We start from the raw sequence: 24,390 nt of genomic DNA on the forward strand, positions 1-24,390 counted from the left end.
GGAACCACCAGGATTTCCCCTTTATGGGAGGAAGTGGCAGAAAAGGGACTGGCGTCGAGCAGGGGCGTCAGATCACCAAGGGCCTGAGTGGAGGCTGACAGTGAGGAGGCTCCAGAAGCCTGGGAGGGAGTAGCTTGGCAAGAGCTCCCTGCAGGGCTGTGGCCACTGAGTCACTGAGTGTCAGCACCGTGCTGCCACCCGGAGTTCGGGATGTGGTCATGTTGGTGCCAGTTTGGGAGGGGAGCCGGTCCCTGTGATAAGGAAGTGGATTCAGGAGGGCTTGGGAGCGAAGGCACCGTCTGTGTACTGCCTCGGGTGCAGGAGGGGGTGGTTGGGATACTTTCAGACTTGAGGGGAAGGGATGAGGCTGGAAGAGGAGAAAGGAGTCAAGACAGGCAGAAGGAGGAGAGTGGGAGCCACTCGGAATGCTTTGCACACAGCCAGGGTTCACGCTTTGTTCTGTCCTTCTTGCTGCAGACATATGCGCATATAGACACACATGTACACACAGACAAAGGCACACGCAGACAGATAGACACACAATAGACATAGACACACATGCATACACATAGCCACACACACAGACACATAGACACAGACAACTACACACACACACATACACATAGACATACAGACACATAGACACACACACACACACTGACACCTAGACACACACAGACACATAGACATACACAGACACATAGATACACACGCAGAGGCAGATACACAGAACTGCATGCTCCAAGACACTTTCAGTACCATTTGAGGCCCTGAGGACATTTTCCTTTCCCCAGATGACAGGATGGAAGCCGTGACATTTTCAGGATTGCACGTTCATGCTTCAGGCCAGGGATGCAGGCCCTTTTGTAGCTATCAACCTTCTCATGCGTGCTAAAAGCTGAAAGGGTGGCCTGGTGCCGGCCTGAGGATGAGGGAGGCAGGCAGGCCCCTGTGTCAGCTGAGGGAAGCCCCATGCTGAGACCGTGGCTGGTGGACAGTGATTCCAGGGGACAGCTTGCAGGCGAGAGCAGGCTAAGATCAGCTGACGATAAACATGCCTGAGGCTGATTTTATGCACATTTGTGTGCACACAGATCCACGTGCACAAGCACACACACGTGCACACACATTCACACACATACACATACACGTCCATAGGCACAGACATGCACGTGTACACACAGACACATTTTAGCATACACACATGTGCATAGGCACAGACACGCACATATGTGTTGTACGCACGTATTTTCACATACACATATACACACGTGCAAGCACAGACACATAGGTGTACACACACATTTTCACACACACATGCACATACGTGCTTGCACACACCTGTGCAGGCACCATCCCACTTTTGCAAACACCGCAAGGGTTCCTTTCTGTGATTTCACTTCTCCCTCTAGGCCAGCTTCTGTGACTGCCCTCACCAGATTCCCCAGGATCCACCTGTCGGGTGGTTTAAACCATGGCAGCATAAGCCATGGTCGCTCTCAGCCCTGACCTCCCTGGAATTGGTCCTTTGTTCAGCCCTGAAACAGTCTTGGGATTGGGCCTTGGAAATGCAGAGTCTGGGAGAGGTGGAGGGCTGACACAGTTCTCCTGTGAGCCCTGTTCAAAGCTGCCTTCATTTAGTGTTCACGTGCGCTGGACACTGTGTTCCTGACCCACATTTCAGTTTTGTAACTGTCCTGTGCAGGAGGTACAACAGCATCTCCTTTGCACAACTCCAGGTGATGCCATTCATGCAGGCTGCATGGCTGTATTCAGGGAGCACCATTTACATTCTACTCCCCATACGTGGTGGTACCAGAGCTGTGCTGCAGTGGGCTCTTTGGTTATCTCTCTTTATATGAGGACACTCCAGAAGCATGAAGTTAAGTGACTGCTCAGTTATCAAAACAGCTAGAAAGTGCAGGGTCCTGCCTGCTACCCCAACCCCTCCTGCAGTGTACACACACTCAGCTTAAAGCCACACCTGGACCTGGGCTTTATTAGAAAGTTTCCTCCGGCTTTCCTCCCGTTTGGTGACTGGGAGCCAGTCCCCCTGCTTGCCATGTACCAGCTGTACCAGGAGGTGAGAAGATGTCCTCTGAGAAAAGCAAATGCCACTTCTGCAAATGCTACATGAGGCCCTCACTCTTTAAGTTTTAGAGCCTTCCAAGGGGCTTGCATTCCTTCTTTCTCCTGATTTCTGCAGAGAAGAACACAAACACAGAAAGAAAGGGCCCTGGCTTTACTGAAGAGGAGAAAGCTCTCAGAGAGTTGTTATTCTGGTTTCTTGTATTCATCCATTTTCATACTATGTAAAGAAATACGTGAGACTGGGTAATTTATAAAGAAAAGAGATTTAATTGACCTACAGTTGTGCATGGCTGGGGAGGCCTCAGGAAACTTAACAATCATGGTGGAAGGTGAAGGGGAAGCAGGTCCGTCTTACGTGGCAGCAAGACAGCGAGCGAGCAGAGGGCAAACTGCCACTTTTAAACCATCAGATCTTGTGAGAACTCACTTATTATAACGAGAACAGCATGGAGGAAACCTTCCCCATGATCCAGTCACCTCCTACCAGGTCCCTCCCTCAACATGTGTGGATTACAATTTGAGATGAGATTTGGGTGGGGACACAGAGCCAAACCATGTCATTGCTATTTCAACCAGAGAAATTGAAACCATTTTTACACAATTAGGCCCAGCAGCCATTGCACTGAGAACTTAAGAATCCCCAGCAAGTGATTACGGAGTCTCCTTGAGGGCTGGCAGACCCGGGGATGCACCAGTATGGGAGACAGTTTTTCAGCTGATTTAGAGGCCCCTCTTGTGTGCCAGGCCCTGAGTCCTTTTACCCATATGACAGCCCAGTGAGGTGAGGAGGGGGACACGGGGGGGTTTTAAAGGCTTGGATGGTGGCAGAGCAGGATTAGAACTCAAGGCCATAGGCACCTGCCGGCTGACGTCTCCTTTCATGGTGAATTTGTCAAGAGGGATCTGTTGTGTGTTAAACCCTGTGTGGGTGATAAAGAGAACAAGTATGGAACGATTTTGTGTGAATCTGAGCTTCCCAGTCTACTTGGGGAGGTGCTGCTGATGGAATGAAACACACCCCAGTGTAACTTCTCTGCAGTTTGGTGACCTATCCATCACTAGCATGATGGCTCTGTTGGATTTGAGCTTTCTGAGACATGTTCCTAGCCCACTAGACTTTTCTTCCCAACCCACCATGTGAGACCACCCATTAGGATTTTCCCTCGTTTTCCACCCAGAGGATTGGAAAGGACACTAGAGAGTGCAGACATCTGGAACTGAACTGTCTATGGCTGAGAGGAGTGGCGACTGAGCCTGTGTGCCGATCCGGGCAGTGCCTGGCATTGTAGGAATGCAAAACAGATAAGAAAGTGATCCTTTCTGAAGGGACTGTGGACAAGGCGGGGAGAAAGAGGTAGACAGAAAGTGAGTGTAGAGATAGAATTTGACAGCAGTTCTGAGCTGTAAGACTGATGTCTGGGAAGAGAGTGGGGACTTGGAGATGAGGATAATGAAGAACATTTCACAGGGACGGGCACTTTCTAGCAGGCCTTGCAGAATGACAGATGTCCTGACACTGCTGTGTGTCGCTGGACAGGTCATTTCCCTCTCTGAGTTGCCTCATCATTAAAATCAGAAGATAGGCGTAGTGGCTGATACCTGTCATCCCAGCACTTTGGGAGGCTGAAGTGGGAGGATCACTTGAGCCCAGGAGTTCAAGACCAACCTGGGCAACATGGCGAAACCCTGTGTTGGGACAATAAACGGAGTAGTCACTGAGGGTTCTAGTGGAGTCCATCTCACACTTCACACCCATGCAAGATGTCCCTGCCCCCGCCTGGTGCTGCTGGGCCACAGGCATCTCTGCTGTAAGTGGAGAGAGAGGGCTTGTCCTTCAGCTGTCTCAGTCCAAATGAAAAACATTTGGATGTTTAATGAGCGTTTTCAAGAGCCCCTTGCTTGGACTCTGGATTTCTAGACATCCCTTTTCACATAGTTGATGCTTGAAAGGCCAAATGTGAATGAAGTTGTCTCAGCTCTGCTAAATTAGATTACCAGTTAATACAATTACAAAACTTAATCTTTTGTCCAAGCTCTGGTGGAGACAAGGTAGCCAATTCAGTTATAGGGACTCAGTTATTTCTTGTGAAAAATAACAGTGTTCTGTGGAGCAGCCTAGATTGAAATGCCATGAACATAAAATGAAGTCATTTATATGCTTAGCAAACATTTTTGAGCACCTGCTGTGTATCATGCAAGACATTGGGAGCTATTGGGTGCGGGGCATGGAAGATACTAAGCAGTGAGTAAGCCCCAGCCCCTCCCCTCCAAGAGTTCAAGCCAGAGCCCTTTTGCTGGGATTTGGAGAGGGAGCCAGTGATGTTCTGAGATCTGCCTTCCACAATTTTACCTGCTCCTTCCTTTACCTATTGGTGATTCCTCTGTAGGATGGAACTTGATCCAGGGAGTCTTACCTGATCAGATATTCCACAGTCATCACGGGGGATTTGAAATATCATTCATCTGAACATAAGATTTATTTATTTATTTATCTATTTATTTATGAGATGAAGTCTCTCACTGTCGCCCAGGCTGGAGTGCAGTGGCACCATCTCAGCTCACTGCAACCTCCGCCTCCTGGGTTCAAGCGATTCTCCTGCCTCAGCCTCCTGAGTAGCTAGAATTACAGGCATGTGCCACCACGCCTGGCTAATTTTTTTTTAAATTTTTAATAGAGACGGAGTTTCACCATGTTGGTCAGGCTGGTCTCGAACTCCTGACCTCAGGTGATCCACAAGCCTCAGCCTCCCAAAGTGTTGGGATTACAGGCGTGAGCCACCACGCCGACTGGAACATCCGATTTAAAGCGCCAGATTATTTACTCAAGCAATTCTCCAATCTTGTGCTGAAGGTCGTACCAGGCTGTGGCTGGCCACGTTTGTGCTTCACATACAGGGGGCCATTGGTGTAGACAAACGGGGCCCACTCCGTTCCCGGAGCCCTGTAAGGCTGCATTGTTTCGTGGGTGATGCTGACTTCATTCATGAGCATTTAATGGGAGCCCAGCACGAATTCCACATCACTGAATATCTTGACTCAAGACCCTGGGAGCAGAATGAATATATGGAATAGAGAGCAATCAGTGTCTGTGTGTGGCGGTTCTCAAATGTTAGTAAGTGTGAAAATCACCCGCATTGCCGGGTCCCACCCTCAGAGTTTCTAGCCTGTGAGTTTCTAGTCCAGGGCAGAGCCAGAAAATCTGCATTTCTTACAGACTCTGGGCCAGTGCTGATGTCACAGGCTTGCTGCCTGCACCTGGAGAAGGGTCAGAAGGGAGTTTTCTTTTCTTTTTCTTTTGAGACGGAGTCTCACTTTGTTGCCCAGGTTGGAGTATGGTGGTGCAATCTCGGCTTACTGCCACCTCTGCCTGCTGGGTTCGAGTGATTCTCCTGCCTTATACTCCCAAGTAGCTGGGATTACAGGCACCTGCTGCCATGCCCAGCTTTTTTTTTTTTTGTATTTGTAGTAGATATGGGGTTTCACCATGTTGGCCAGGCTGGTCTTGAACTCCTGATCTCAGGTAATCCACCTGCCTCAGCCTCCCAAAGTGCTGGGATTATAGGCATAAGCCACTGTGCCCAGCCACAGGAGGGAATTAGTTCAACCAAACCAATGTTGAGAGACACAAGGCAAGTCATACTCCTCCAAATTGTCCCCTGGGGTAGGACCTTGGAGACCAGCAGCCTCGCCTTCATCTTAGCCTCTCTCTGGGGTGGAGGATAAAGGTAGCGGCTCGTGGGGTGGGCTGAGCCACATTCTCATGCTCTGCTGCTGTTTTGCAGGTCGAGGCCGAAGCCGTGAATCGTGCCATCACCATCGCCAACCAGACCAACTGCCCCCTGTATATCACCAAGGTGATGAGCAAAAGCTCTGCCGAAGTCATCGCCCAGGCACGGAAGAAGGGTGAGTGCTGTGGCCGGACTGGCTGATGGCAGGTGGGCAGGTTTGGAGGGGACGGGGGCTCTTCACTGGGGAGGGCTCCTTTTCCAGACCCTCATGCCAAGTGGGCCACTTGCACCATGTTCCAGCATTAACCTAATTACAGCCGGACAAGGCAGGAGCTCCAGTTTCCTCCTCTGCTCCACTGCTGCGGCCTTGTTAGTATCTATTTAAAGACGTGTGCATGCCAAGGTGGGGTGGGCAGGCACATGTCCCCCAGCCCCCGTGCAAGAGCTGGACTTACTTTGATGTGGTTGAAATAAACTAGGCACATACACAGATTACGTCAGTTTCCATCCGCCCCAGAATTCTTGGTCACATCATGCACCTCCCCTCCAAGGCTGGGAGTGATTTCTGCCGGGGTATGTAAGGCAGCTTTGTGGGGTGTGGGGATGCATTTTGCCCCAGACACTATCACATCCAGATGTTTTGGTGCTTGATAAGCTCTCTTGATGCATTCTGAACTGAGGCTGGGACTCTGGTATTACCAGGGTGTCCACTGAGAAGGGTCCTGGAAACTAATTGATGAAGTGCAGCTTCCAGTGCTTCCTCTAGAGGACGCCCCATGAGGCACCTCATGCATTATGAATGCAGCTGAGCCCTGTTGTCACCCGCTGCTGACTACATGAATTTTGATAATCACACTGCGTCTTTTATGCTTGGGAGTTCTCTCCTCGTACAGAAAGCTTGAGGGCATGTCGTTCATTTTGATGGTGGATCTTAGGCTGATCTGAAATGAACATTATAAAAGGGTCCCCTTCTTTCTTCCTTCCTTTCTCCCTTTTATGTCCCCTCCTCCCCTTTGTCTGTTGGGATCTCTCCATCTCTGTGTCTCCACTTCTCTTCCCTTCTTTCCTGATTTCTGTTTCATTTTATCTTTCATTTGACTCTTTCTCAGTCCCTCTGTCATTCTCTGTCTGTGTCTTTCTTTACCTGTTAGGAAGGGAGCCATTTGACCTCTATGGCTTGGTTTCTATTTCTCTGCATCATATGATCCACATGGATCAAGGTGGGCTATGGGATTTTTTTCACTGGCGGGTGACTTGCTGCAAGCCCTGGAACAAATTGCTCAATGACGACTGAGTCATCTTGTCCCAGAGATGATGACTTCCAGACGGACCAGCGACTCCTGGCCCTTGTTCTTTGGAGTGCTCCTGGGGCCTCTGTCCTTAGGCTATGTATCAAATGGTTGCCGCCTTTCTGTCTTTTCCTGGCACCTTGAAGGAATTGCCTTTTAGAAATAGGAAAGCATTCACCTAAAATAATGTAACCTACTCAGAATGAGCTTTGAGTTGTTTTCTAGGAGATACTGTGGATGATGATGGAATCGGTGGCCCTGGGCCACCCAGACCCGCATTTGCAAGAAGGCAGCGCATTTGTGGGAATCAGCCTCTATACAGAAGGCCGGCCACAGCACCACTGCCCCCACGTACTGTGGGGATGGTTGGCATAGTGTCTAAAAGGGGAAAAGAATGAGACGGCTTATTTTCTGTATTTTACTACTGCGCTGTACCTAGATGATGATGATACATGAGTTAGGCTAACATTTCAACGTAATTTTGGATAGAGACCTTGTCTAAAGTTTACTCCATATTCAAACACATACCTGTCCAAATGAGAAGACGGAGGAGTCCTGCGTGTCCCAGACTTTAATTGGGGGAGGTGGAGTCTTGGGCCAGCCCTGCCGCAGGCCTCCTCCTCTGTGTCCCTCAGGGTTCTTCTCACATGGAGTTGCGGAGCTGGAGTGTGTTGTTGCAGTGCCCAGTTTGGACCTAGCACCCCAACTCAATGCCCGGTAACCCCCACTGGTTTTTTTTTTAATTATTTTATTTTATTTTTGAAATGGAGTCTCACTCTGTCGCCCAGGCTGGAGTGCAGTGGTGCCATCTCAGCTCACTGCAGTCTCCGCCTCCTGGATTCAAGTGATTCTCCCGCCTCAGCCTCCTTAGTTGCTGGGATTATAGGCGCCCCCCCCACCACACCCATCTAATTTTTATATTTTTAGTAGAGACGGGGTTTCACCATGTTGGCCAGGCTGGTCTGGAGCTCCTGGCCTCAGGTGATCTGCCCACCTCAGCCTCCCAAAATACTGGGATTACAGGCGTGAGCCACTGCACCTGGCCACCCCATTGTCTTTATAACCTTGACACGCTGTGTGTCTTATGGGGTGAGCAGTGGGAGGGGACTTTAGTCTGTTCCCTTCCAGAGCCTTCTGAGTGTAAGTCCAAATGTGCCCACACCATGGTTCCCAGGATGGCATTTGCATTCAAACTGTTACCCATTAATCCCTGAAAGCCTGAGCTTTAGACAAACCTGAGCTGCCAGAAAGGAATTTCCAGTGCATTCAGGTGCTAATGAGCAGGAATAAGTCTTAGCTAACTTCCTAGGCTCTTAGGCTCTTTCCCATCTTGCTGGAACTTCCTAGCAACTTTGGGAGGCAGCCCTGGCAGGAATTTTTATATTTTGTTTTATTTTGCAGCTGAGTAAACTGAAGCTCAGAGCTCATGAATAGTGGAATTGGGGCTTGACTGTCAGGCATCTAATTTCAGGCCACAAATATCCGTGTTAATGTTTGACTGACTTACCTTCATGCTTTGAGATTATTTTAATATGGTGATGCTTGTGACCTGTGTCTGTTGGGGCTTAGTTCCTTAAGAATCCTGACTGAAACAGTGGCCTGACACCTAGCAGAGATATGGGTAATATACACTCAAGGATTCCCAAATGACCAAGAAGGAAAGCTTTGTAAGGGAGTATTAATTGTTTGCTCTCCAGGATCAGTATTCGTTCTTGGATCAAACCCCAGCTCCACTGTACACCAGCCACGTGATGCTGGGTGCTTCCTCATCATCTCCACATGTCCTTTTTCCATCTGCAAGGGGAGGATAGTAACCATGACTCATCTCACAGGGTGATGATGGTGTGTACATGAGATATTGCAGGTAAAGATGGAGACGAGAAGCGTGACCAGTTATTGTGACTACAGGATGAAGGGGCTGGTCTAACCTTGAGCTTGCGAGGAAAGCAGAGTAAAGATGCCTGCTGACCCTGGACAAGGGTTTTCTGCTCAGAATTGTTTGTCCACTTCAGGTGGGTTCTTCTGGCCCCCTGAGGCAAGTGTGGGCACTGCCACAGTCCCTTTTCTGATGCTGCATTTCTTCTTCTGTGAATGGAGAGATTCTGAATTCATTCAATGCACTTTCATGATGTGATACTTCAGGCCTGTGTACCAGGAATAAGAAATGGTCCCAACCACAGTTAGCTCCTCCACTTGCAGGGGAAGGACGCTGAGCGGAAAGTCACATTGGGAGGTGGTCAGGGCTACAAAAGAGGTACAAGTCAGGAGGGGTTGAGCCCAGAAGGGAGTCTCAGAGAGGTCAGGCTGCGTAAGCAGACTGGAGATTTTTCTATAAACGTGAGCTTTGAAAAATGATAATCCTGCCCTGGGAGGAGTAGTAATGTCTCCTCTTAGTGATCCACATGGACCTCCCCAGCCAGAGACCTGCTGGTCCAGAATCTAAGACAAGAGAAGTTCAGGGAAGTGAGGATATGAGGTGAAACGAATGAGAACTGTTTTCACGTGCCTGCTTGAGCCAGCACGACTGCGTCCTGCCTTCCCTGAGAGACACGCTGCTTCCATCAGCCGCTCTGTGGCTGTTCAGCAGGATGGCGTGTTCAGCCGGGGAGTGGTGTGTCATCAACCCAATTTGGCAGCTGAGGCAATGAACACAGAGCCAGGACCAGACGACCTGGGGGCATTTTTACTCTTGAAAAGAACGTAGACATTGATCAACTTAGTAGGCTCATTTCTTTTTTTTTTTTTTTTTTTTTGAGACGGAGTCTCGCTCTGTCGCCCAGGCTGGAGTGCAGTGGCGCGATCTCGGCTCACTGCAAGCTCTGCCTCCCGGGTTCATGCCATTCTCCTGCCTCAGCCTCCGGAGTAGCTGGGACTACAGGCACCCACCACCGCGCCCGGCTAATTTTTTGTATTTTTAGTAGAGACGGGGTTTCACCGTGATCTCGATCTCCTGACCTCATGATCCACCTGCCTCGGCCTCCCAAAGTGCTGGGATTACAGGCGTGAGCCACCGCGCCCGGCCTAGTAGGCTCGTTTCATGGAAGAAGTAGAAATGCAGAAATTGAAAATCTTGCCCTAGATCATGTAGCCTGTGGGAATTTGAAACCATGATTCCAGGCTCCTGGCCACCTCTCTTTCCATGGAGGGCCCCTTGTGGGGATTTCTCTTCTAGAATGGGCTCCCTCTGACCACATTTTGTCCATGTGTGAAATCCAGCATGACTGCTGATGCCTTCCATGTGTGAGTGGTGGCCCGTGGGCAGTGCCTGATGACCTCATCTGGTGGACATTCTTTTCCATCCTCCTCCTCACCCGTCTCCTGTAACCCGGGTGCAGAAACATTCAGGACATTAAACCCTGGGAACCTCAATTTGAGATAAGACGTCTTATGTCCTGCGGGTCAATAGGAGTGACTCAGACATTATGAGAAGCACATGGTCGTGGGGCCTGTGAGGACCATCTCAGCCTGGGGTTGAGTCTTTAGCTAAGCTTATGCCTGATGTTGCAATCTTGAACAGAAAAGGGGGGTGAGAGAGGAGACAGGACAGTAGAGAAAGGGGGAAGATTTATTTTAAAGAATTATGTTTAAGGAATCAACTCACACGATTGTGGGGATGGCAAGTCTGAATTCTGCATATCAGGCCACAGACTGGAGAACCAGGGAAGAGCTGATGTTGGCATTGGAGTCCAAAGGCAGAATTCCTTCCCAATCTACGCCCTTACTTTAACAGCAGATGCTCTGCAAGGTTGGGAATTCAATTTGCATTGTAATTCAGCCACTGGCAGGATGAGATCCTACTTCTGGTTTTCAGCCATCTCAGCTCTGCATCTATGAGACATAAGGGCAGACATAGAAACTTTTCGTTCATGTGGTGCTTGAGCTGGGAATTTGAATCCCTGAATCCATTCTTTTTTCTTCCCCCACTTTGTCTAGTATGATTAGGAGCAAACAACCACTCTCGTTATACTTGTTAATTTTACAAAAATGTTTAAGGTATCAGCTACACACCCACCTAGAACCTTGCCTCTTAGAAGCCTTTGGGAGTATTTAATAATATTTTCTGTATCTCTGTTGTCCCATCATACCCTGTACTCTCCTCTTTTTACTACTGGACATAGAATCATTAGTGCCTTTAAACCCAATCAGATTTGAGAATGAATTTCAGAAACCTCAGAACCCATTCAGAAAACTCATTTTTAAGATGATGTTCTTCTAGAACCACTCTTGCTACGAAAACCTGACAGCACAGGCCCCAGGCTGTTTGTTAGGGTCTGGCATGAATTCTTGGAAAGGCAAAGGAGAATGGTGAGAGCGTGTGTAACTGTCTGTCTGTCTGTCCATCCCAGTTGGTTTTCACTGTGCTTTGGTGGCTGCATATGGAGCTACAGATACTGGTTTCTCACAGTTCCCACTTTGGATTTGTTCTCCTGCTTCTCGTCCATGGGAAATGACTGCCAGAGCTGGGAGCTGTCAAGCATTGTTAAACCCCAGCCTTCCATTTATTCTTCATGAATGCACACGGGCCCCAGACTGGTTGTAAATAAGCACTAGCTCCCATCCCCTGCAGTTCTTGGCCTTATAGAGAGCCTGCCAGAGGCTGGCTTGGTCACATCCTTCAGTTTAGACTTTCCCTGGAGAAGAAAATCACGAAGGTCTAACGGGCACCAAGATAGCATCAGCAGTGTATTTAGAGAAGTGCAGAAGGGCCAATTAAACCCGTTTCGTGGTTTATTATTATTAGTGGTAATTATTTCTGGCATGCAGTTCAAGGGTGTCTGTGGCCTGGCTGAGCTCCGGAAGTGCATCCACAGTTCCCTCCTATGAATGTTTATTGACCCAGGAGGGGAGCCCTGGGTTGGGGGCTCCAGACCACTGGGGATGGGAGGCAGAGACTCCATGTATAGATCATACTCTTGTGGAGGTAGAGGCCTGGTACATGATGGCTAAACTCCTGTCCCCGATTCTGGGCTAAGAAAGAAAGAAAATCCAAAAGACAGCAAGGACCTCTGAATCCCTGAGGGAAGTTGAACAGAGCAAAGTAGAAATGAACCACAGGATGGCTCCGTCCCTCCCCTGGCATCCACTGCCCCTGCCCCTGAATGTCCCTATCTTTGCTTAGCTGTGGCCCAGGAGTCCACTCAGCCTTTGTCTAAAGAGGCAGGTTCTGCTCAGCAGTGGCGTTGAGAGCTCAGACGCCATTTTGGGTTTTCTAGAGGCTGAAGGCCAAGTTCATTCTCTTGAAGTGAGGTACATATTCTTGTGCACAGAGAGAAGAAGAATCCAGCTCCTCATAGAGCAGCTCCCCACCCCAAGCTGAGTCGTGTTTCGCAGGGAGAGATAAGCCTGTGGTCAGCAGCATTCATCCCCATGGTATTCAGGCCACTTTCCAAGAACCAGCCCCTCCTTGTACTTAAGTTTCCAGAGGCAGGGCCGAGGAGCAGGCACAGGGAGAGGATGAGTGTTGGCAAGTTACAGGAAACTCAGGAAAATGTTTATGTGTGTCCAGGGATTTTCAGACTATCCAGCCATTCTTTATCTCCAAGTGCCTCTGCTCTCATGAACTTCTTCATGTGGACAAAAGCAGGAAGCCTTTAGGCCCGCGCATCCCTTGTTTTCCTGTGACTTACACAGCCCTCACCTTTGTGCTTAGATGGACTGTGGCCAGCAGGACCTCCAGGCCTGGCTGGGTCAGGAGAGTTTTGCTTAACCAGGTCTGTTTGATGCTTGAACCAAAAGCGGGGAGCCAGAGAGATCCTTTGAGAACTGATGACTGCTGCTGGGTCCTGCCCAGCCATTTGCATTTTATAAAGGTCTTTGGCAGCGGCCAAGGCCTTCTCATTATGTGGTGTTTTTCCACTTTGGGATGAACCGGAGTGGTTTGTGCAGCCACCTTGATAGCTGTTTGCACCAGCTTCTGCATAGGAGGCTTTGAGCAGGCTAGGAGCCAAGGGAACCCTCCTAGGCCTTCCGAGCACCTATCACTGGCCCTTTTCTTCCTTGGGGCTTCCTTCTGGAGGAGGTTTCCCTGGGTTTGGAGTCCTCCCTCCTGCTGGGGGTGGGGGTGTGGTTGCTGGTGGCCTGGAGTGAGCTGCCTGCTGTGGCCTCCAGCACTCCCCGGCTGAACAGCGAGTCCTTTGTGAAATTCCTGAGGCAGGAGGGGGCAGCTGTGCAGAGCCAGCTCTCAGAGTGGCCGACAGAGAGGGTGTTGTGTATCATCAAGTGATAAGGCCTTCGGAAAGGCTGTGGAGAGGAAGGAAAACACATTCCTGACTGCGGTGTGTTTGCCCTTGAGGGCCCTGTGTTTGGGGAAGTAGAGAAGCTTGGCTGCATTGTTGTGGGGTGGGAGTTAGCCCTATGCTGGGGGGAGCCAGTGAGAGATGAATTCAGCTGACCTGGGATCAAATTCCAGCTTGGATGCCTTTAATTAATAACATGTTAGACCATTTAGTCAATTTAACACACGTTTATGGAGTGCCTACTATGTGCAGGCAGGTAAATGATCTTCAAGATGTCTCCATCAGGTGGAAAGTCAAAAATTCAGAACTGGGCAATGACTAGAGGGGAGGTTGGGATTCTCAGATGGAGGGTGTGATAGCCGAGTTGTGTTTTGGACGATGTTAAAGGAGGAGATCAGCTTCCAGTAGTGAAGAGCATCTGATGCTTCGGTGAGGATGATTTTCTTTTAAGTCCTTGAATGCAGAAGGGCTCCTTTGGAAGATTTTATGCAAGAGAATGGCATGGAAAAATTATATTTTAGTAGATCACTCTGGAAGTGTCATGCAGAATGAATGGAGAGGTAGGGAGCGGGGTTGGGAGAGCAAACGTAAATCTAAGGTCCAATTGGGAGGCTCTGTTGGAATGAGCTGGCGAGAGATGATGAGGGCCTGATTTAAGGAACGATTGTATTGAAGGCACTAAGGTATTGACATTCAGTGAATGTACATGAGTCTCAACTTTCTGGTTTACATCTAAATGGACAGAGAAGAGGACATGATCTGAGCATCAGGGAGTTGATGTTTGTCTTGGACATTGCATTAATATAGCTAAGCTAGGCTTTCAGAAACTCTGAAATCCCAGTGGCATAATGTCCAGTTTGTTTCTCACTCACAGAGTCGGCTGTGAAGCTGGTGGTTGTAACGGACAACTTCTTCCAGGTAGTGACTCAGGGATCCAGGCTGTCTCTTGGGCAGATCTGGGGGGTAATGTATTTGCCCTGAAATACTTCAGCCTGGTGATGTCATGTGTGATTTCCTCCCACAGACCTTTAGTCAGAGCTAGACACTGTGAAGGGCTAGGAATTGTGAAAAGATTGTGTGAATGAACAGGAAGGTTAAATTTGAGGTGCCATAGGCCATGCATAAAGAACAGTCCAGATGGCACCTGGGACTGGATGCTTGGACACCATCTAAGCAGGATATTAATAGAATTGAAAATCAGCAATGTAGGAGACAGAAGCCTTCAGGATGTCTGGGATCCTGTAGGAGGGTGTGTTGTTTGAAGAGCAGTGGCCAAAAGGTGGAATCTTAGGGAGCTCATGTTCATGGGTGACAGGCTGGCGGAGGTACTGGATTTCTCCAAGTCTCAGTTTCCTCATCTGTGAGACGAGCCTGATATTTCCCATAAAGGGATAGTGAGAGCACTGGGTGCTGCCGGGCAGGCAGTGGCTCCTCATAGAGGTGGTTCCTCATAGAGGTGGTTCCCTTCCCCCTACATTGTGTTGGACTGAACCTTCTGTGTTCTGTTTGTCAGGAACTGTGGTGTATGGCGAGCCCATCACTGCCAGCTTGGGAACGGATGGCTCCCATTACTGGAGCAAGAACTGGGCCAAGGCTGCCGCCTTTGTCACCTCCCCACCCTTGAGCCCTGATCCAACCACTCCAGACTTTCTCAACTCTTTGCTGTCCTGGTGAGTCCTGGCGACTTGTTCACACTTCACATTCTGTCTTTCTTCAGACCAGACCAACCCGTTAGGCGAAAACAACATGGTGGCCAAGAGCAGCCATAAAACTGGGAGACCCTTGTTCACCAAACTAGGTTGGCTACATGAGTACAGGGAATTGTCATTCTAGCACCATTCCGGGAGGGGATTCTGGATAAAAACCTGGGCCATGTTGAAAGTCAAGCCAAGAAGGGAGAGGAGGTGTCAAAAGGACTCCACTCGGGTTGGTGTGATGCCATTCATGAGACAGCCCACCAAATAGGTGTAGGCGCACAGCATCTTGACGAAGCTGCAGCACCACGTTATGCGTTTTCTTTGCAGTGGAGACCTCCAGGTCACAGGCAGTGCCCATTGCACGTTTAACACTGCCCAGAAGGCTGTAGGAAAGGACAACTTCACCCTGATTCCGGAGGGCACCAATGGCACTGAGGAGCGGATGTCCGTCATCTGGGACAAGGCTGTGGTAAGGAGCGATGGCCTCACTCCTCGATGGCTCTCAGCCTTCCTTGTCCTCCTCATCTGGGGGCCATGGGGCTCATGGAGGCCTTGAAATGACAGACAGTGGAGGACATCCTAGAAGCCAGTACTTATATGACAATATTTCTGAGGGTTGGAAATCTTAAGACTTCTTCTAATAGGTCATTTCTTCCTAAATATTACATATATATTTATTTTTAAAACAATTTAAAAAATTTTTTCAGACAAGGTCTTGCTCTGTTACCCAGGCTGGAGTGCAGTGGTACAATCATAGCTCACTGCAGCCTGGGCTCAGGTGATCCTCCCACCTCAGTCTCCTGAGTAGCTAGGACCATAGGCACACACCACCATGCCTGGCTAATTTTTTCAATTTTTTGTGGAGATGAGGGTCTCACTATGTTGCTCAGGCTGGTCTCCAGTTCCCGGGTTTAAGCAATGTCTCGGCCTCCCAAAGTGCTGGGATTATAGGTGTGAGCCAGCACACCTGGCCTACCTGTATATTTCTTATCATTATCATCAACGGAGCAGTAAAGACTGAAAACCTACACAGCTTTAGATGTGACTCTGGGTCAGTCAGGAACAAACATCCTTAGCAACCAGGTGACTTACTCAGTTAATCCTCTTCTACTCTTGGAAGTGGGCTCAATTTCCTTAAAAGTGTCTTTTGGGGCTGTCTGGACTTAGCATGTCTTCTACTGCCAGCTTCCAGTAGGCCTGCTATGAACATACACTGACCTTTAGAGGATCTTTGGGCTTTTTCATTTTAATGTTTTAAAATATATTAACAGAATAGGTTTTCTGTTTTTTAGTGAATTGTTTAGATTATATGAAGAATATATCCTTATTCCAAGAAGAATAAGGAAGTAAATAAAAGTCACCATGTTTCAGATATAACCACAATTAATATTTTGGCAAATGTCTTTCCATTTTTTGCAACTACACAAGCGCACATGTGTATGTGTGATATGCGTGAGTGTGTAAATAATATTGTCATCATACAGCTGGGCCCGCTTCCAGGCTCATGCCTGTAATCCCAGCACTTTGGGAGGCCGAGGTGGGTGGATTATTTGAGCCCAGGAGTTCCAGACCAGTTTGGGCAACATGGCAAAACCCTGTCTCTACTGAAAATACAAAAGTTAGCAAGGCATGGTGGTGGGTGCCTGTAGTCCCAGCTACTCGTTGTGGGGGAGGTTTGAGGTTGCAGAGCCTTGGGAGGTTGAGGCTGCAGTGAGCTGCGATTGGGCCACTGCACTCCAGTGGGCGACACAGTGAGACCCTGTCTCAAAAAATAACAACAATAAGAACAATAATATTGGCATCATACATACAATTTTGTAGCCTGTTTTTTTTTTTTAATTAATATATCATGGAAATATCTCCACCTGCTTAAATATACTCGAAAAAGTTGATTTATAATAACAGACTCTTCCATGTGAATGCTAAACTGGGACTCATTTATTTATTTATTTTTTCATTTTAATGTTTTAAATATAAAACTGGGACTTATTTATTATTTATTTATTTATTTATTTATTTTGAGATGCAGTCTCACTCTGGAGTGCAGTGGTACGATCTCAGCTCACTGCAGCCTCCGCCTCCCGGGTTCAAGCGATTCTCCTGCCTCAGCCCCCTGAATAGCTGAGATTACAGGTGTTTGCTGCCACACCCAGCTGATTTTTGTATTTTTAATAGAGACGGGGTTTCACCATGTTGGCCAGGCTGGTCTCAAACTCCTGACCTCAAGTGATCCACCTGCCTTGACCTCCCAAAGTGCTGGGATTACAGGCGTGAGCCACTGTGCCTGGCTGGGATTCATTTATAATTCTTTTTTTTGCGGAGGGGAGACAGAGTTTCACTCTACCCCCAGGCTGGAGTGCAATGGCGCGATCTTGGCTCGCTGCAACGTCCGCCTCCCAGATTCACGCAATTCTCTTGCTTCAGCCTCCTGAGTAGCTGGGATTACAGGCGCCTGCCACCATGCCCGGCTAATTTTGGTATTTTTAGTAGAGGCGGGGTTTCGCCATGTTGGCCAGGCTGGTCTCAAGCTCCTGACCTCAGGTGATCCACCCGCCTTGGCTTCCCAAAGTGTTGGGATTACAGGTGTGAGCCACCACGCCCAGCCACATTTCTGTCTTTAGTTGAACATTTATGTTGTTTCTGTTTTTTTTTTCTTAACTGGAATGACATTTTTATAGACACATTCTTGATTATGTTTGTAGGAGAAGTTTCTACAAGTGGCATTGCTGGGTCAAAGGATGCATATATTTTTAATGTTTTTGATACATATTGTCAAAGTTCCTTCCAGAAAGTTTGTACTGCTTTATACGCCACCACCAATATATGTCATTCCCCAGTGTCTTCTACCACCTGGGTATTATCAGAAAACTCCATTGTTTGCTGATTTGATAGGTGAATTTTGTATCTCATTGTTTTACATTTAATTTATTCAATTATTGATTAGAGTGAAAATTTTTTCCTATGCTTATTGGCCATTTGTACTTTTTTCTCCCTCTTAATGCCAGTTCATTTCCTTTGCCCAGCTTTTTACTGGATTTAGAGTGGGTTTGGGAGGGGAAGCAATTGAGGAAATGTGATTGGCACCTAAAACCAGATGTGGGGCTGAGACTTCTAGGTTGGCTAGACTAAAAGATTACATCTGACCAGGCGTGGTGGGAGGGTTGCTTGAGCCCAGGACTTCAAGCCCAGCTGGGCAGCATGTGAGATCCCGTCTCTTAAAAAAAAATTAGCCTGGTATGGTGGTGCATGCCTGTCTTCCCAGCTACTCGAGAGGCTGAAACAGCAGGATTGCTTGAGCCTGAGAGGCCGAGTCTGCAGTGAGCTGGGATCGTTCTGCTGCATTCCAGCCTCAATGACAGCAAGACCCTGTCTCAAAAAAAAAGAGAAAAAAAAAAGGAAGCCTAGATCTGTGGCTGTATTTTGTTGAAAAGGACAGCCAATTGGGCCAAATGATATTTCCTAAAGAGGCATTGCCACCCCTGTAAATTAAACGAAATTTTTTTTATTTTGAAATAATTATAGATTAAGAAGAAGTTGCAAAGATAGTACAGAGAGAGGTCCCGGGTACCCTTCACCTAGTTTCCGTCATGGTTACATCTTATATAAATGTAGAACGATATCAAAACCAGGACACTGACAGCGTCACAATGTGTGGGTATAGCTTTAGGCTATGTGGCCACCTGTGGAGTCATGTGACCACCAGCACAATCAAGATGCAGGTCTAGTCCAGCATTTCAGAGACCAACCTCTTGCTGCTCCTCCCCTCCACCCTCCCTAACCCTGGAAGAACCCATCTAGCCCCTCATCTGTTCTCCATCTCTACCATTTTGTTATTTGGAGAACATTATGGAAATGGAGTCATACGGTGTGTGACCTTTGAGACGGTTTGTGTTTCACTTGGCACAATGCTCTTGACATCCATCTAAGCTGTCGTGTGTATCAATAGTTTGTTATTGAAAAGTAACTTTTTAACTCGTTTCTGCTGTGTGCCTCCTGTGCACACCTGTGCTGTCTCCCTCAGGTCACTGGGAAGATGGATGAGAACCAGTTTGTGGCTGTGACCAGCACCAATGCAGCCAAAGTCTTCAACCTTTACCCCCGGAAAGGCCGCATTGCTGTGGGATCTGATGCTGACCTGGTCATCTGGGACCCCGACAGCGTTAAAACCATCTCTGCCAAGACGCACAACAGCGTAAGACCTGTTAACTGTGCAGACCCCATCCAAACGAATTACAGTCACAGAGACATAGAGGGAGGGAGAGCCCCAGGGTTTCTAAAAAAAACTTGCTGTGATGGGAATGAGCTTTTTCTGAAGATGTTGTGATTTGCAGTTTGCTGGGAAAAGAATAGTTATTTCATTTTCTTTAGTGAGGTCAATAAGATTGTTACTCTCATAATCATTTTGGAATACCACAGCCTCTCTATCTATAGACATTTAGAACCTCTAAAGTGATGTCAGGATGTGCAAAGCTTCCAGAAGTCAGGCACCGCTCCATTTTCATAGTTTGGCATAGCACTTCTCATGGCAGTACTTGGTGCAAGGGACCTCAGTGAAACAGTGAGATGTCCTCTCCTGAGATGCCCACTGGGGACTTTGATCCTCTTAAGCCATTGTTTTCTCAGGCCAGTGTCCATGACAGAAAACTGGATGACAGCCATTCTTATTGTCTTAAAGGAACTGATTGACTGACTTCCCCCTAACAGAAGTACCCTCCAGCCATTTGATTGTTGTTTTAGGATCTGCAGCTTTGGGTATCTCTTCCCTCTGGGTCTGGGCTTTAGAGCTTAAAGATGTCCTCTCTTGTTAACAGGACCCAGGGCAAGTCTGTTAATGTCTTAGGCTCCTCAGCTGAGAGTGAGGGGTTCAGACAAGGTCTCCAAGTGTCCTGTGATTCTGTGAGGTCAGCAGACATTAAGCAGAGGTATTAGACACTGCCGATTCCTCACAAGCAATATGGTATAGGCAGAAAAACTGAAGGTATATGCACAGAGGGAGAGCTTTGGAAAAGAAATGGGCCTCGGGCAGAAGTGTTTCATGTCAGGAACTCATTTGAATCTTGAAGACAGCTCAGGCCAGCAAGCACTGACACCTCCCCCACACGCCGCGACAGCTCAGCTCAGGTTTCTGGCATTTCTCCGGGACAACCCTGGGACTTTGCCCTGTGCCAGTCCTCTCTCATTTGCACACACAGAGGTATTTGGGCTGTAGTGGGCTCAGGCTCAGCTCTATCTTCTGCTGCCACCTGTGAGGACCAGGACGGTGGTTGCTTCTCAGAAGACTGTTCAAGTCTGTGTTTAAAGCTGTCTTTCTCCCTCCCCCACCACTCACTGGCTCAGCCTGGCAGCGCAGGCTTACGGTCGTGCCCTCTTACAGCTCAGATCATAACTTCTTGGGTGTCTTGACTGGCTATTCTATGGTCAGGGGTCCTAGGGCCCTGCCCCATGAACCTCCCTATTTGTGTGCCTGTAACTTCACATTCTCATTGACTCTCATTTGACCTTCTCAATAAAGGGACTGGTATTATTATCCCAATTTGGGAAAATAAATAAACGGAGGCTTAGAGAGCTTAAGTGACCAGTCTAATGTTACATAGCGATTTTGCGGTTGAGCCAGAATTAGAACCCAAAATTGTTCAGGACTCTTCCCTGCCAGACTGCATATGCCGCCTCTTGGTCAGGCCTAGATGGGGAAAATGCTTCTCCTCTCTTGCAAGCTTGCTTCCCCCAGAGGTGCTATAAATGGCTGACTGGGCTCGTTATTTAAGACATAAATGACCTAGCTGGGGAGCTTGCATTTGGAGTTCTTAACCTAGAAGAAGAGACAGTGGGAAGGAGTGAAGATTTGGGAAGACGGATTCTGCCCTCCAGACATTTTCACCCCAACCTACCCTGCTTTTCCCTCCAGGTGACCTATGGAAGAAATGTTGGCTTTCAAAGCAGTGCTTTTCCATCCTCACCTGTTTTAAAGAGCCAGCACTAAGCATGTGCCTGTGCATTCATCTTCTGGGAAAATGCAACTAGGAGACTTTCCCTGCAAAGTAGTGTTTCCTACCATAAGGCTAATTAGCTTTAATTCAGAGCATCTAGCTAACTATTATCCACAGCCCTGTTGCTAAGCCTTTGCTTGGATTTTCCAGGCATCTGGCCCGATGAGTAATTTTAGGGAGCCTGTGTGGATGTAGGTTAAAAATGTCTATGCATGGTGAGTGAGGAAGCCTTCCTGCATCACGGTTTGATGGAGAGTAGGCTCTGAGTATCTGGGAATTGTGATCTGACCATTAACAGGACTTGTCAATGTTAAGTCTCTGAGAGTCATGGGGCTGGTTCCTCCATCTTTTAAAAATGAGAGATGGCCCCAGAGGTCTTCTGGGTGCTCATTTATAAGCAACCAGACTCAACATATGCATTGTATGAGATCTTGGATGCTGCAGGGCTGGCAAGTGTTAGCAAAATGCAATAAAAAGTCAGACAGTGAATGAGTGAAGATTTCCTAAATGCCTACTGTGGGCCAAGTAGTAAGCTAGATGCTTTTGTTCATTTTATTTCATTTGATTCTCACATCAGTCCCGCAAAGGGGGACCTACTTACCCCTCACAGATGAGGAGGTGGAGGCTCAGGGGTGTGAGGGATGCGTCCAAAGTCACATAGCTGGTGAATGGCATACCTGGGGTGTGAACCCAGGGCAGATGTCTCCATGGCCGAGGCTGTGCCCATACTCTACCCAGTAGGGCACAAGAGGAGGTTGTCAGGGCATAAACTGTTAGCTGTGGAGTGATGTGGAAGAGATGGCTCTTGATCCAGGCCTTAAAGGATGACTCACACCCTTTCAAAGGTTATTTCTGCGACGACCAGGCTTTTTGTATTGTCATCTTCACATATGCCTCAGGAGGGTGCAGATGAAGAAACTGAAGCTGAGACAGGATTAAAGCAATCTCCTCAGAGTCACACAACTTCTGGATTTTACTGTATCTGAGATGCCATCTATTTTAAGATATTCCATTAGGTTATGTACCACGATGAAAGAAAACATGCCCAAGACGAGGAGTCTCATAGGAGACTGGGCCACCAAGGGCCAGCGTGTGCTTATTACGGCATCTCTGGGGAGAGCATCTGCTGTGCAGACAGGGGTGGCAGGAAATCTCGCAGGCCTCGACCTTGGCATTGGTTGCCAAGAGGGAAAAATATCTCCCCCAAGAATCGGAACTGGAAGTGGGTGCTCGTTCAGCCTTGTGGTCTGAATGCGTGCCACCTGTGTGGTCCAGAACAACGTCAAGCTGAGAATTTACTATAAAATGCCCTCAGTGGGGTTGTCCCCCAACCCAGTGGCACAAGCAAACCCATATCCCCCTAGAAGAACTTGGCTTTAGTCTAGGCTGGCAGTACCCGCGAGGCTCCAGCTGCTATAAGACACATTCTGACTTCAGGGATGAGTGTCTTAGAATTGACGAAAGACAATTTTAAGTCTTGGGTCTCAGTAATCCAAGCGCAGAGTCCTCTTCCCTCCCTGCTGGCGCCTCTCTGCTACGGTTCCTCTGGTAGCTTCTGCATGACTGCTTTGAGACTCAGAGCAATGTACTGACAGCCCTCGTGGTTGTTTTCACCCAACATTGTATGCGGGGCATTGTGCATTTACATGCCCGATGTGAGCTGCTGAGCCTGCCGAATCCGTGTTACCAGCCGCTGCACTAAGCAGAAATGTCATCTTAAACTGCAGGGTGCTAGCACAGCTGTCTGTTCAGAGGCCAGCTCCCTGAGTGCTGATAACCTGGTCTGAACTTTCCCAGAAGCCCAGGGTGCTTTTTATGGTTGGAGCAACCTATTAATCCTCTAGTCCAGACTCAGCCACAGCCATTGGTCCCCGTGAACCAAACAGGCAGGAAGAAGCGGGAAGCATTTGGGATCTGGAAAGTAGCACTGGGTTAGCAGAAGCTGCAGGATGGAGTTTTTGATGTCAGGGTGCAATGACTCCTGTGTTCTGTTGCTTCATTACCAACCACAAATTCACATCCATATGGAGACTACACCTATTTTCCAAGAGGGCACACAGATGTGTCTCTGTTTTACCCGGAAAAACTTGAAACCAGAAGGATAGCTACATAGCTACATTGTTCCGGAAATTAACTAGCCCTCAATCATTTTATCGGAGGCATGTCTCTTCAGTGACCACAATCCTTTCATTTAGGGACTTCAGTTTAACCACACCGCAAGCAGACTGGAAAACCAGGCTAGCCAGTGGGAAAACCTACTTGTGGATGGCTCATTTCAAGATTAAATTTAGAACTTGGTCAGAGAAGGCCTTTGGAATTCAACCGGAATGGAGCTGGAGATGGTGGGAACACAGTCTCTGTTAATAGGAGGAATCCTTTTCTTTATATTTGTGTAGCATTTACAAACACGCACCCTTTTCACACGATTATTCTGTTTAATTATTTTTCTTTCTATTGTGGAGAGGTAGGAAAAGTTATTTCATATGCTAGACAGGGAAATGGAGACACAGCAAGTGCCTGCTGGGGTGCCCAGTTGGGACAGGATCCCTGTCTCTGAGTCTCTCTTTTGTCTCTGTGGGGTTGGGGCAGTGGGTGCTGCCGGGTGGATTGAGTCCAGCCAGAGTGGCCTGTTCTAGAGTTTACTGTGCCTTCTTCCCAGTCTCTTGAGTACAACATCTTTGAAGGCATGGAGTGCCGCGGCTCCCCACTGGTGGTCATCAGCCAGGGGAAGATTGTCCTGGAGGACGGCACCCTGCATGTCACCGAAGGCTCTGGACGCTACATTCCCCGGAAGCCCTTCCCTGATTTTGTTTACAAGCGTATCAAGGCAAGGAGCAGGGTGAGTAGTTTTGTTCTGATGAATTTTTTGTTAAATCACCAATTAAGTTCAAGGCCTCAAACATTTATTAAGCACCTTGAGACAGAATATTAAGATGAATATAGTGGATTCCAGGGATAAGAGGGAGCCTGAATTTTTTATTCCTGGCATTTAAAATACTGGAGAAGGGGCCAGGCGTGTCCACACACAGCCCTAGCAAAGTGAGATCATGGTATATGCTATGATAAGGAGTGTGGAGTAAGGACCCAGAGGAGGGAGCCACTGCCGTAGTTGGGGACAGTGTCATAGGGAGAGGACATTTTGAGTTGGGCTTTGAAGGTTAAGTAGGAGTTTGTCAAGTCAAAGAAGGGAGATGAGGGAATTTGATAAGAGTATCATGAGCATAGAAAATGTACAGTGTATTCAGGGCAAGTGAAGCAGGAAAGAGATGGAGCTATAAGGGAATTAAAAGGAGAATGCAGTTGGAAAGAAAGTTTGGGGCCAGATCTTGAACATGATACCAGATCCGCCTCACACAGCATGC

At 48.1% G+C, this 24,390-nt stretch overlaps 1 protein-coding gene across 2 annotated transcripts in view; it reads left to right on the forward strand.

The window, feature by feature from the left end:
• DPYSL2 (dihydropyrimidinase like 2) overlaps positions 1-24,390 on the forward strand; it is a 122,423-nt gene that overhangs the window by 92,838 nt on the left and 5,195 nt on the right. For both annotated transcript variants that reach the window (XM_003272890.3, XM_003272889.2), the window contains exons 8-12: positions 5,874-5,994; positions 14,858-15,014; positions 15,369-15,510; positions 19,063-19,233; positions 23,688-23,867. In XM_003272890.3, coding sequence (XP_003272938.1) covers positions 5,874-5,994; positions 14,858-15,014; positions 15,369-15,510; positions 19,063-19,233; positions 23,688-23,867 — 771 coding nt within the window. The remainder of the gene's footprint in view (positions 1-5,873; positions 5,995-14,857; positions 15,015-15,368; positions 15,511-19,062; positions 19,234-23,687; positions 23,868-24,390) is intronic.

This window comes from Nomascus leucogenys, chromosome 8 (genome assembly GCF_006542625.1).
Source record: "Nomascus leucogenys isolate Asia chromosome 8, Asia_NLE_v1, whole genome shotgun sequence".
NCBI classification, from domain to species: domain Eukaryota; kingdom Metazoa; phylum Chordata; class Mammalia; order Primates; family Hylobatidae; genus Nomascus; species Nomascus leucogenys.